Below are 12,844 nucleotides of genomic sequence, written 5' to 3' on the forward strand. Positions count from 1 at the left end.
GATGGTGCAAACTTTCAGTTTAGATACAGAATTAAGTACTCTCTTGCTTTAAAGTAACAAATACATACTCTTAATCTTTGCATTTTAGCCTTATTTTCCGGAAAGTACGAATGCTGCTAGGTGGAAAGATTCGCGTCCTGCTTTGTGGAGGAGCTCCACTCTCTGCAGCAACTCAGCGGTTTATGAACATTTGTTTCTGTTGCCCTGTAGGACAGGGGTATGGGCTAACTGAATCATGTGGAGCTGGAACAATTATGGAAGGTTGGTGTTATCGCATCCGACTGAGTGCTGTGATCCATGCTGGGTGTTCTGTATATGTCATCTTTGACAGTCTGTTCATTTGCAGTATGCCACCAAATTGTAATTGGAGAATCCTAGGAATTGCATATAATAATCATAAATATATAAAGTAGTAGGAGTACTAATTTTGATACATTGTGCTAAAGCTGGTGACTTACATATAAAAAACATTCTCATTTGTAATAGAGAAACCCGTAATAATGTGAATGGGATCTTGTCATTATTGCACTTAGCAGTTGAACTGAATAAGTCATTTTGAGACTTTAGGAAAATAAAAAATTGAATGCAAAAGCCTGCACCAGACTTTTAATTTCATATCACAGAACTTAGTGGTGTCTGTAACATGGACCTGTAATACAAATGATGCAGTCTGCAGTGATGCTTTTTCAGTAACGAGCCTAGATGCAGAAGTGTTTGGAAATGAGACTTCAGGAAGATGAATTGAAATACAGTATCCCTGAGTTGTTATGAAATATTGCTACTTACCTTAGTCCAGCAAACACTGGTTAAAGTTGTTGTGCCATTTCTGAAGTATGATCCACATGGATAGCTCACTGTGAAAGCTGTGTTGGTGTGACCTGAGGTATCTGTAAATACAGCAATCTGTTCCCTTTGTGGGATAAGTATTTTAGCTGCGTGACAATGATAGATCTGTTGGTTTTCTTGGAAATTTTGTTCTGTGAATTAAAGTTAAGAAATAAATAACAGTTTTTCACTAAATAAGACAACAAAGACTTTTTTTGGTTTTTCCTACTTTTTTTTTCCTGAAAAATGCCTTTTTTTTTTTAATATTTTAGTTTGGGACTACACTACAGGGAGAGTGGGAGCACCTTTGGTCTGTTGTGAAATCAAGTTAATGAACTGGGAAGAAGGTAAGAGTTTCTGTATGTGATTTAATTATAGTGTGTTTATAACAACTTTGTATGGCTATTTTTCTATTGGGCTTTGCCAAGTAGTAGTAATTAGAAATCTATTTCTTGGGTTTTTAATTTTTAAAGGCTACTTTTACCTATAAAATTTGAACTTGGGAGAGGAAAAAAAAAGTAAATTCCTCAGTGGTTTTAAAACTTAAAATATCTAGACAGAGCAATCAATGTGAACGGCTTTTTGCATCAACTGTATTATGACTTTTAGCTATGCTGTATCTTGTATTCACTGTGCTTGTATATGCATATTGTGGAAGTGTATACAGCATTGTACCTCTTTCTGATCTAGATTAGTGTTCTTGCAGGACAGGGTGCAGGCTGTGTATGTTGTGTCTTAGAGGTGCTGGATACAGGAGGCTCGAGCCAAAGTGCCTGCATGATACCTTGTGTTGGCATTAAATTATTTTAAAATGGTCTTCATAATATTATTAATAAATTCATTTTAAATTGGCATATAGAATGGAAGCCTAAAGGCTGCTACACAAAATATATTTAATGAAGTTTTAAATGCAATTACATGATTTCCTTTTTCTGTAGTCTTTTATGTATTGTAGAGTATAAATACTTAATGCTTAAAGGTGTTTGGGGCTAATGTGAAACTTCATAGTTTTTTTTTAATTTCGTAAAATATGAGGTGAAATCTCTTTTGTAGGTTTTTGTTGTAGCTTTTTATGTTTTTGTTTGTTTGTTCGTTCATTTTGGTTTTTTTAATCTTACTCAACCTTGTATAAAACTTGCAGAACATGGTAGAAAGGTTCATAGAATTGAAACTGAACTAGAGGCAAGTGAACTATTGAGGCAGGTGGTAACTTTGTCTAAGGACATAGTAAAGTGTTTAGTTCTATATTTAAATTGTAAAAATAATAGGAATCTTTGCTTTGGAATATATTTCATTTCTTGTTAACTTAACGTGTTCTTTTAGGTGGATATTACAACACTGATAAACCATATCCTAGAGGTGAGATTCTTATTGGAGGGCCAAATGTGACTGTGGGCTACTACAAAAATGAAGTACGGACCAAAACAGATTTCTCTGTTGATGAGAATGGGCAGAGGTGGCTCCATACTGGTGACATTGGAGAATTTCATCAAGATGGATGTCTAAAAATTATTGGTGAGTTAATAAATTCAGGTGGATATATTTCTGATTCTGCTAAATACTTTAATTAACCCCCCAAAATCTCTGTCTCTTTGTATGCAGTCTAAAGCCCTAGCATGTATCCCAGGGAAATTCTGATACGTTAACATAAACTTGATTGTGTGCTTTAAAAGCTGATTTTTGGAACAGTTGCTTTCTTTTAAAACAGTCTTAACATTGACTTCTCTCTATTAGTGAGGCTAGGTACTAATTAGAGACTTATATATAGACTAATGGAGCTAGATGAGCTGCCTTAGATTTTTATGATTTTGTAACTGGAATTTAGTTCATTGAAAGGACTCTTTTGGTGATATGTGCTCAGTAATGGAGCCTTTTCCTAATCTTGTCATTCTTCATAATATCTAGGAGAAAAATACAATGAGGTAAAGGTGTTATACCTAAAGCTATGATAGACCCATAATCCTTTGATACCTATATGGCATCATTCTTGTGCCTATAAACTACCAGATGTGTTTCTTGAAGGTAGCGGATGATTCAGGATTCTCTTCAATCCTGAAAACTAAGCATATTTGGTTTATTGTATCAGAAGAATCGTAAGTCCCATTGCAGCTGTCTTGCACTTATCAGACTGTTCAGCTGCAAAACTACCTTGCCTGGTTGCACAAAGTACCATCAAAATGCATAGTAAAGGAGAGGTACTCCTGGTTGCCCTCACATCTAGGTGGGTAAGGCCCTCTTACCCACCTTATCCTAGTGACCTTTGCCACCTTTGGGCTATGTACAATAAGATCAAGTAATTTGGGCTTAAGTTTCAGTTCCTATTGTGTTTCACGTTACAGGTGGCGGTTGGTCTTTACGTACAGATTTAGCCTGGTAATGAGTAACAAAATGTCACCAAATAGAGCATCTCCTGCCTTAAGCATCTGGACCAGACAGCACAAAGTGTGTCTTCAGACAAAAACTGGCTTTTGAATAGTCCTAGTAGTCTTCCATTCACATGACAGTGCTATCATGCAGGAAATGGTTTTCTAAAGGCACAAGATGCATTAAATTGAAGCATGTCTCATTTTTGATAGGGAAAGATTGATAAAACGCAAAGCTTGAAAACCTAATATTAAATATTTCTGATACGTTCACCAAATGGGAGTCACCTTTTGGCTTCTATACATACATTTCAGGAAAGTATAAAAATCAGTGTCTAAAATCTTCTGTAATTAATATTTAATTCCTGTTTTTCTTCAATAGATCGTAAAAAAGATCTTGTAAAACTCCAGGCAGGGGAATATGTTTCTCTTGGCAAAGTAGAAGCAGCTCTAAAGAGTCTTCCACTGGTAGATAATATTTGTGCATATGCAAGCAGGTAAGAGGCAGCTGCTACTTTATCATTGCTGTATTCTTTGTCCTACTGAAGCCATAAGCAAAATTTTTCACTCAATGTGTGGCATTTTTTAAACCAGTTGAAAAATTATCTTACTTACACAGTGGAATAACTTTATCAAAACTAAACCATCTGATAATGTATGTCTTTATTTTTTCTTTCCCTTTTTTTTCATCATTCATTGGAAAATGCCAAGAATTAGTGTCTTTTTCCTTTTCCCCAGTCTGAAAAGCATCTAAGCTCTGACTGCATTCATAATAGATATCACTCAAGCATTTTGGAGATGATTGCCTACAGAAGACCTAGGACACCTTGTTCATTGGTGTATTTAGCTGTGATGTGTTCTTCAGAGGAAGGGAGGGGGGATCACTAACAGCTCAGAAGCTAGCTTATGCATTGAAAGTGCTTTCCTTAAACACCAGCAGAAGCTTTGCAACTTGAGAGAAAACAGTCTGTAAATACTTTGCACACACACATTTAATAAATGATATCAAATGTCCTTTCTACTTACTTTCTACATGTACAAATGAATTAGACATATATGGGCTCAGAGATATCAGTTTCTATTTCTAGAATTCCCTACCTGTGTATCATATAAACTTAAACATATCAATATACTTCAGGTGGTCTTTGTTTCCTGTTGTCATTTAAATGTTTGGAAAGTAATTTTGGAGTTAATAACGATCCAGAAATACTCTGATTTCCAGTATGGCAAAAAAAAAAGCCCCACTTGATAACTTTGAAAGAGGCCAGGACAAATATACCAGAGAATTGCTCACTAGTAATAAATAGAAAATTAACTTTTGTTCACCTGGTTCTGTGATATTTTTTGTGTTAACTAATGGTAGTCATCCTGGAACTTTATCCTGTAAGTTCAGTTTTGATAGTCGTGGTTCAATAGCCTAACATGCATTGGGCACACCACTGCTGAGGAAAGTTCTGTTATATTAAGCTTTATTTGTGGTTTTGACCCTCTAGGTGAGTCTCGTGTTTGCTTGCTTGGACTGCCTGAGGTTATGTGCCTCTTCTGAGCAACCTCTGTAGTCTGTGGAGAAGGAAGTTCCGACAGGTGGTGATTTCTGCTGGTCTAGGATTGAAATACACTATTGAAATTATATTATCAAATTTTGTGTTAATTTTGTCAGGCCAGCCTAACATTGAAGGCTAAAATGTACTTGTCAGACAGGCACTTGTTTCTGACAGCCTGTGTCTTGTCTATTACCTAAAAGTAGGAAAACTTATGAGCAGTCTTTAAAGGTAATCTAGTAAGTGCAAATACATTCCAGATTGTTTTTTCTAATGCTGCTGTATTTCTCCTTAATGCTTTCATGTGTGTTATTTGGCATAAGTAGCCATGTGCTACAGATTCTCTGAATGATTGTCCATATGCACATTTCATTGTGGGTATACTCACCTCAGCAAGTGTGAGCTTGGAGGCTTTTTATTAGCAATGCCTGTGACCTCTCTTATATCCTGTCTCTCCTTATACTTCTGCCTGAGTGGCAGTCTGATATGCAGGAGGAGGCCAGTTGTAGCTATTCTGTCTCCCACATGCAAAAGGACAAGGAGGACAGACTTCTGGGAATGGGTTATATCTGTGATTTGGCCTTAGATCTTGGGATGCAAATACTCCTCTGAATATGGTAGTAGGGAATCTTGCACAATATTGCTTCTTCAAAAGCTGTTTTAATTGACCACTTCAGCCAAAATACTCAGTGAGATAAGGAATAAAATGCTTCCTGAAAGGAACTGCAATTAAAGTGCCTTCAGAGGAGACTCCTGTTGCTTTATCAGCACTTCACCTATCCAAGACGTGTTCAGTAGGTCTCAAGTGTGATGTCAAGAAAATGAGCAGTTAACAGAGGAATGAGCAAACATGGCAAAAAAACCAAGGGAGTTCTCAACATGAAACTCAAGGACAGCTGATAAAGACCAGACTTTACAGAATGGAGATGGTCATATCCACATGTAGTGTCATTGAGTATGTCTCTTACCGTAGGCCTGAGGGCTGTACTCTAGTAGGATCTCAAGGACAGGAGGGGAATGAGGATCCCTGGTGTAGAAGAGATGTTTTGACAAAATCTCTTAGCATGGAGGAGATGACTGAGGAGGTCCTGAGGACCAAATTCTGAGAACTTCTTCCTTTCTGCTGTTAGAATCTCTAAGACTGAAGATGCAGGCAAATTCAAAAGATCTGCAGAAGAAACAGTAATGGAGAGGGAAGTAGCTGCTTCAGGGAGATGATGTGGTCTTCAGGATACTTCTCAAGACAAACAGTGCTTTAGCATTTGAACTTCAACAAGTGAGGGTACAGAATGAAAAGCTACACATTGCAGGAGCTATGAGTGCCAAGGTGCTCTTTCCAGGAAAAAGCATAGTTGGATAAAACAGCTTGTCCAGAGGAAGTATGCTTTTACTCAGGAGGCTGAATTTTGAATGAACCAAGAGTTTTGAGGCTAACCCTCAAACGGATTACTTTTAGGTACTGTTTATCCCTGGAGACACCGGTGATACTGCTGGACATGACCTTAAGCATGTCAAAAGCCTATGGGTACCAGTAATCGAAGTGCCAATCCTATGTGTTCTGGATGCCTTCATGCATAATGCATGCCTTACAGACCCTAGACAAAGTTACAAGGTTCAGTACAGAGTATAGCATGAGTGGAGGGGAGGTGTGTGGGCAGAGCGGCAGAGACAAGGCGAGATGCATGCAGTGATACTGAGGCTAGTCTTAAGTCTTTCTGTAAGTATATTCTTAATGAAAAATGGGAATGGTTCTGAGTCAGCCCCCAGGCAAAGCCTGTTGACAGATGATGCTAGGGAAGCCTGTGTTTGTAATGGACTTCATGGAATCTTCACAGCTGTTGTCAGATCACTATTACAGCTCATACCCGTAACAAAGGAGAAAATTGCAGTGTGCAGTAACCAAAAGTGTATTTAATGTTTAGAGTTAGTATTTTAAAATTGTCAAAGAGACCTTAAAGGATAAGCTGAAGTACTCATCGTACTGGGTTTAAAGTTCTGTATTTTGTATTAATGATCTGTCTGGTGAAAGAAAGCTATAATTTTAATAAACCTGTAGATGGTTAAGGTGGGACAGTACCAAAGGTAGAGTGGAGGACAGCATTAGAATACAGATCAAGCTTGACTAGAGAGAGATTTGTCTGAAAACAGCAAAAGCAATCAGTTTAAAGAGAGGAAATGTAAATTACACTTAGACCTAAATAAAATGCAGAAATACAGGATGAGGACCACCGGCTGCTAGCAGTTCTGCAGGAGCTGACATGAGTCAACAAGTGCCATGCCATTATAAGAAGGTAAATAATATGGCAGAATCAGATTTATAGCCTACAAAATGCAGAATGATCTTCTTGCCAAGCATTAAAGGGTCTGGGTTCTGCATGCAACACTTCAGAAAAGATGGGCCTCTTGAAAAGAGTCCAGGAAAAAATGGGAACATCTGGGCAGAGAGAGATCTGTGATACATGTGAAGGTCATTGCTTAAATTCCTAAACTTAAAGGAAGGGAAGACTAGAAAGGTGAGAAGGAAAAAAGGTAACAGTGAATGAATAAATGGTGTCTGTGTAAAGGAGAGGAATATCTCACTATTGGCTGTATGAAAAATACAACTGATGTGAGCTGCAGAGAATAAGAGTCAGGAATAGCCATCATCTTAGCTTACCAGTGCTAGGAATAAGGAAGCATTGCTGTGAAGAGTTTGCCTGATGTTTAAGAATGCATTAGACAAACATCTGTTATATGTTGTTGACTTTGTGTAAAGGCAGGCAAATGAATTTAGATGATCTTCTGAGATTGCTTTCAGCTCCCTGATTCTGTTATGTGAGGTTCTCATTTTTCTTGGACTTTACGCTATCTGAAAGATCTGGAATACCTGTTTCAGGACAAACTGTGCTTTGGTGTTCTTTGAAGACTTTCTGAGATCACAGCTTCATATGTGCTGGGCATATCGGGAACAGACAAAGATTGCCAACAGTAGAGTGAGCGTATGGACAATCACTTGAAAGAGAAGTCACCGCCTTTACAGAAACAGGCTTTCTTTGAGATGTGTTGTGCATATGCTCATTCCACAACCTGCTCCCCAACCCCTCTTCACTGCAGTCCTCTACTCCTCTACAGTAACTGGATTCTGCAGTTGAGAGGAATCTGAGGTAGGGAAGCCGCACACCAGTCTTCATACCGGGATGCAAAACAGGAGAGGCAGGGCGCATTGACATCGTATGGGTACTGCTTCCCCAAAACTTTGAGCATGAGGCACAGTGGAATATGCATATGGACAGCACACCTTGAAGCAATCCAGTTGCTGTAAGGTAAGTAGCTTCTCTTTCTATTTATTTTTAAGCAGGCAAAGGTGATTTGTGTACTACTTGAGAAAGGTTATCAGGTGAACAAAAGCCAACTGTTAAGAGCAATATCTCTGTGTTAACTGTTAACTGCGTTAACAAATTGAAATGTTATTTTTGAAAACTTTTTAACTTTACAAAATTCATACTAAAGTATGTTATATTTCTCAGTTTCCATTCTTATGTCATTGGATTTGTTGTGCCAAATCAAAAGGAACTTGCAGAACTAGCTCGAAAGAAAGGATTTAAAGGAACCTGGGAAGAGATCTGTAACAGTCCTGAGATGGAAAAAGAGGTACTGAAGGTGCTAGCTGAGGCTGCCATGGCAGGTGAGTAGCTGGGCAGATTGTATTAATCTTGTGGACTGTAATGTCCATGAAACAGATAAGCAGAGGCCTAAAAATATTTCCTTGAGAGAGTATATTTCATAAAATATGTATGAAGCTCCTGAGAAATTGATGTGTGCGTGTGTGTGTCTAGTGCTCTTTATGATGTCCTGTAGTAGCTTTTTGGCCTTAGCTGCTTGCCCAAAAGAACGTGGGTCATCTGTAGATCCATGTATGTTAGGGATCATACAGTCTGACATGTTACGTGCCAGTGCATAGTTGAAATAAGCCCGTGGTGACAGGGGCTCTCCTAGTTTCCAGTGGCTTGCATCCGAGGGGTTTCCTGAACTGAAAGCAGTGTCCTTAGTTAATAATTTTCAGTACTTTTCTTCCATTAACTCTTCTAGTCACCTTTTTAAAGTTGTGTAAGTATTCTGTATCAGTGGCAGAGTTGCACAGCTCAGCTATGCTCATGTGAAGAAATGCCTCTTGTTTGTTTTAACTCTGCCATCTGCTAGTTCAATTTCCTTCTGCTGAGCTCTTGTATGGGAAGAGCAGTGAAGAGTCACAATGGTAGTTGTGATTTTTTTTTTTCTTTTTCCCCATTGTCTGTTATGCTTCCCCTCTCAGCTGTATCTTCTTTCATGCTAATTGGTCATAGTCTATTCAGCTATGCTGGTGCAGAATTAAACAGCGGCACAGTGACATTTTGTCTGTTCTTCCATAATAATTTCTGCCTTGTTTTTTGCTTTTGACTATTACAAAGCTCTGAGCTTTTTCAGTAAAGCTGTTGGTTATGAAAACAAAATGTTGGGTTTTTTTCTAAATGGCCATTGTTAAACTTGATTTTCTTATGCATTCTTTTTTACACTTTTATGCAATGATGTTTTTTACTACGTGTTTTGCACTCACTTCATGTCATGATGTCCTCCTGCACCTCTTTGCAGTTTGTCCCCATCTTTTTTACCCTGGATAACTTCATGCTTTCAGCTATCTTTATCTTGTTGAATCTTTGTCTCTCCTCCATATTACTTGTATTAAACTCTGTGATAAGTGTATTTGCAGACTTCTTTTATAGGAGCATACTCTTATGAGGCATGTAAACTCTACTGCAGCAGACTTCTTTATCTTGCCCTGTGCCTCCAGTCCTTTTTTAATTCACTGCATGGAGCTTATGGGCAAAGTCACTCTAAGAATCTGTTGAGATGGAGAGCATGTACAAGGTCACTTTCCTCATTTTTGTGTAGCAGTAACTATTTAAAAGAGAATTAAATATGTCAAAATTCATGAAATGGAATATTTGATTTAATCCTGAGGCATGTTTGCACATTTTGTTACTTCATATTTGGTTTTTGTTTAAATCTGCTATCATAGACTTTTAAAGTAATTTAATGATTTTTAATGCTAGATTGCAAAAAAAAAAAACCAACAACCAAAACCAAGCCAAATGATCTAATGTCAAGGGGAGTAAAGGCACAGGGAAATCTAAAACTGACAGGTAGCACAGAATAATTTCATATTTGTGGGTTTTTTCTGACCAGAAAATAATTCTAATATTGCCCATCTGTTGATGTCTTTGTTTTTTAGTTGTTGTTGTTTTTCTTCTATTACGTCTGAAAGCATAATAGAAACTCTTGCAAAGGATACCGGTTTACGCTAAAGGTGTACCATGCAGAGCACTACTCTGTTTCAGTGAGGGGAACAGCTGCCAAATGAACTTACCTTTCTTGAACAGTTGAGAGCTATCAGGGGAAAAAAAAATCAACCTAACCACCCACCCAAAACCCTGTTTCTTCAAGCTTAAGTAATATGGATTTTAAGACTATTTCCAGAAGATGGGATCATAACACTGATATAACAGTGTATATTTTGAGGCTGTCAGTTCCACACAGGGGGGATTTTCTGAAGTTGAGGAACAGCACAGGTACCCAAACAGCTGTGGTTTATTTCTATTCCTATGGAAACTGGAGAGCAGTTTCTGATGGACCCTGTCACTCTACCTGTGACCCACACGGGCTTGCAAAGCTAATGGTGGGTTTGAGGAACACTTCATTTATGTCACATGCTTTTCTGTGTGAGAATACAGTTCTTCCTTTTGCGCTCTTAATTGTAGAAGCATGCTTACATTTATGTTTTGTATTTTACAGCTAATCTGGAGAAGTTTGAAATACCAGTAAAAATTCGCTTGAGCCCTGATCCTTGGACCCCTGAGACTGGTCTGGTGACAGATGCGTTCAAGCTAAAACGCAAAGAGCTCACAGCATACTATCAGATGGACATTGATCGATTGTATGGAAAAAATGTAAAATAATTCCTTTTTTCTGCACCACTTTTCTACAGTGAGCTTGGATCAAATAGGAAATACTTGAATTGCCTGTCTCAGCACTTGAGGTCAATACAGGAAACTACCATCCCTCATTTTCAGCTTAAACCTGTTATTTCTGATAACATCACCATGATGACTGGCAACTTTAGTAAAATGTTATGGCAGCAAACCTGTGTCTGTCTCCTTTTTTCTGGTCTTCTCTGCTACCTTGTCAGTCTGTGATTTTTCCCCAAGTCTTTTTGGGAAACCGTGTTTCTGAAGCCTCAAGTTTTTAAACACTTATAAATCCTGTATAATGTTTTATTTGTATCTTTAAAATTTGGATGTATATAAAGAGAACTTGGCTATATAAGAAATGGTTATACTGGAGGCCTTTTTTTACCTAATTATTTAAAGATAAGAAGGTATTGATGTTGTGACATTATATACATTGAAAATGCTTGTAACAAGGTCATTGTCAAACAGAGAACCATGTTGTTTGTTGCTGTGCTAGTTTTCTGTGTGAATTTGAGGGAGAAAATGTTTGACATTCCAGCTTCTGTAATACACTTCTAATATGTGCCTAATGGTTACTTTTATCTGAAAATGAAAAGGTGGTCATGGCACAGCTCTGCATAAAGGCAGGTACCCTTGCAGGTATTAGTTTGTGCTTATTTAATGCAAAAGATGCTATTAACACAGCGGAAGTTAAACCTAAGAATAATCTCTCAAATACAGAAACTCCTTTTTGACATGGCTCATGACCATTTCATCCAGTAGTTGAATTGTGTAAAGCTAATATGAAATCTCAGCATAAATTCACGTAACACTTTGTAAGTTTGACAGTGTCCTCTCCTTTTAGCAGAGGGACTATAACAGCTTTTGTTGTTTCTCGTTAGGTTTGGACATTACACTTGGTTTGCTCTTCCATTGTTTGTGAGAGTCTGGCAAAACCCCTGTTCTGCCTAGCTGCAACCCAAATCCAGCTGGGGGGATTTTTAAAGTCATAATGACAGTTATGTTCTCAGCTCACACAGTGCCTAGCTGCCCTTTGTGCCATTAAAAATCTCCCTTTAATTGTGTGTTCTTCTATTTATAATTTTTTGCTTTAAAAACCCATATTTGAAGTATTTGTCAGCTGGAGTTACTTATGTTGCTCGGTTTGTTACACCCAGTTCTTACCTTGGGAAGGAGTTTCAATTCCTGTTTTACTATAGATACGTGAGTATTGTTTGACAAACTAAGGGGGATCTTTTCCTCTTCAGAGAATGTTTAGGTTTGTTTCAGATGTGAATTTTATTTTCAGAATATTTCTAGAAAGACTGTTTTAAGCAGGGTTACATGAGAATGTGGAAAGGCATAACATCAGTCAACTTCTTGATGGAGCAAATATTAAAATGGCTTTAATTTGGAAATTATTCTTTCATGCGTATCATTTACTTGTACTAAAAATCAGGGTCTTGATGCTTGCTTAAGTACCCAGCTATGGTAGCATGTAGCAATTGTGAATGGCAGAAGCTTTGTGGAGGGAGTTCCTGCTGTTAGCATTTGTGACATGGGAGCTATGGGAGAAGTTTGCTATACATATTTTCATTTTAAAATCCTCTGAAATGGTATTTAACTGCTTTCTATGATTCATTGATCATAGAAAGCTGCTTTATAGGAGTTGAAAGTTATCAAGCAGGTTCTTTGTGTTTTAGTTTTGATGACATTACACAGTTCGTATTGTATTTTGTTACATCACCTTCTCTCCCACTGCTTATGTCTGTGAAAAACTGCTAACCGTTTGGTGAATTCAGGTGTAACTTGTCAAATGGAAATAGAAGCAATAAAAAGAAATTGGAACTGCATCCCTGAGATTAATGCCTTGCTATATCTAGGTTATAAATTAAAACCTTCTGGGAAATACAGTTAAGACTAATGTTGGAAAATGACTGAAGAATCCAGATTCCAGATGCGGAACTTGCCAAGTCTGTAGGGAAGTGTCACACCATATATTAGGCATTACTAATATTTCAGTAGGTATCTGTGCTGCATCAGCAGGTTCTTAAATAGTTCACACTCAGCATAGGATGTACATTGTTCAAATATTTTTTGGTGCTTATTTTAGTGAAAACGAATAAATTGCAGAAGTACTGTGTATATCACT

At 37.7% G+C, this 12,844-nt stretch overlaps 1 protein-coding gene across 1 annotated transcript in view; it reads left to right on the top strand.

Moving 5' to 3' along the window:
- Window positions 1-12,110, top strand: part of ACSL3 (acyl-CoA synthetase long chain family member 3) — a 34,024-nt gene extending 21,914 nt beyond the window's left edge. Inside the window, exons 10-15 of the mRNA XM_061365168.1 lie at window positions 89-261; window positions 1,098-1,172; window positions 2,149-2,340; window positions 3,571-3,685; window positions 8,236-8,393; window positions 10,538-12,110. Coding sequence (XP_061221152.1) covers window positions 89-261; window positions 1,098-1,172; window positions 2,149-2,340; window positions 3,571-3,685; window positions 8,236-8,393; window positions 10,538-10,701 — 877 coding nt within the window. The 3' untranslated portion in view covers window positions 10,702-12,110. The remainder of the gene's footprint in view (window positions 1-88; window positions 262-1,097; window positions 1,173-2,148; window positions 2,341-3,570; window positions 3,686-8,235; window positions 8,394-10,537) is intronic.
- The last annotated feature ends 734 nt before the right edge of the window (window positions 12,111-12,844 follow it).

Source organism: Neopsephotus bourkii, unplaced genomic scaffold, assembly GCF_033783945.1.
Source record: "Neopsephotus bourkii isolate Nb327-2 ecotype Australia unplaced genomic scaffold, CSIRO-AGI_Nbou_v1 NB_1279, whole genome shotgun sequence".
NCBI classification, from domain to species: Eukaryota; Metazoa; Chordata; class Aves; order Psittaciformes; family Psittacidae; genus Neopsephotus; species Neopsephotus bourkii.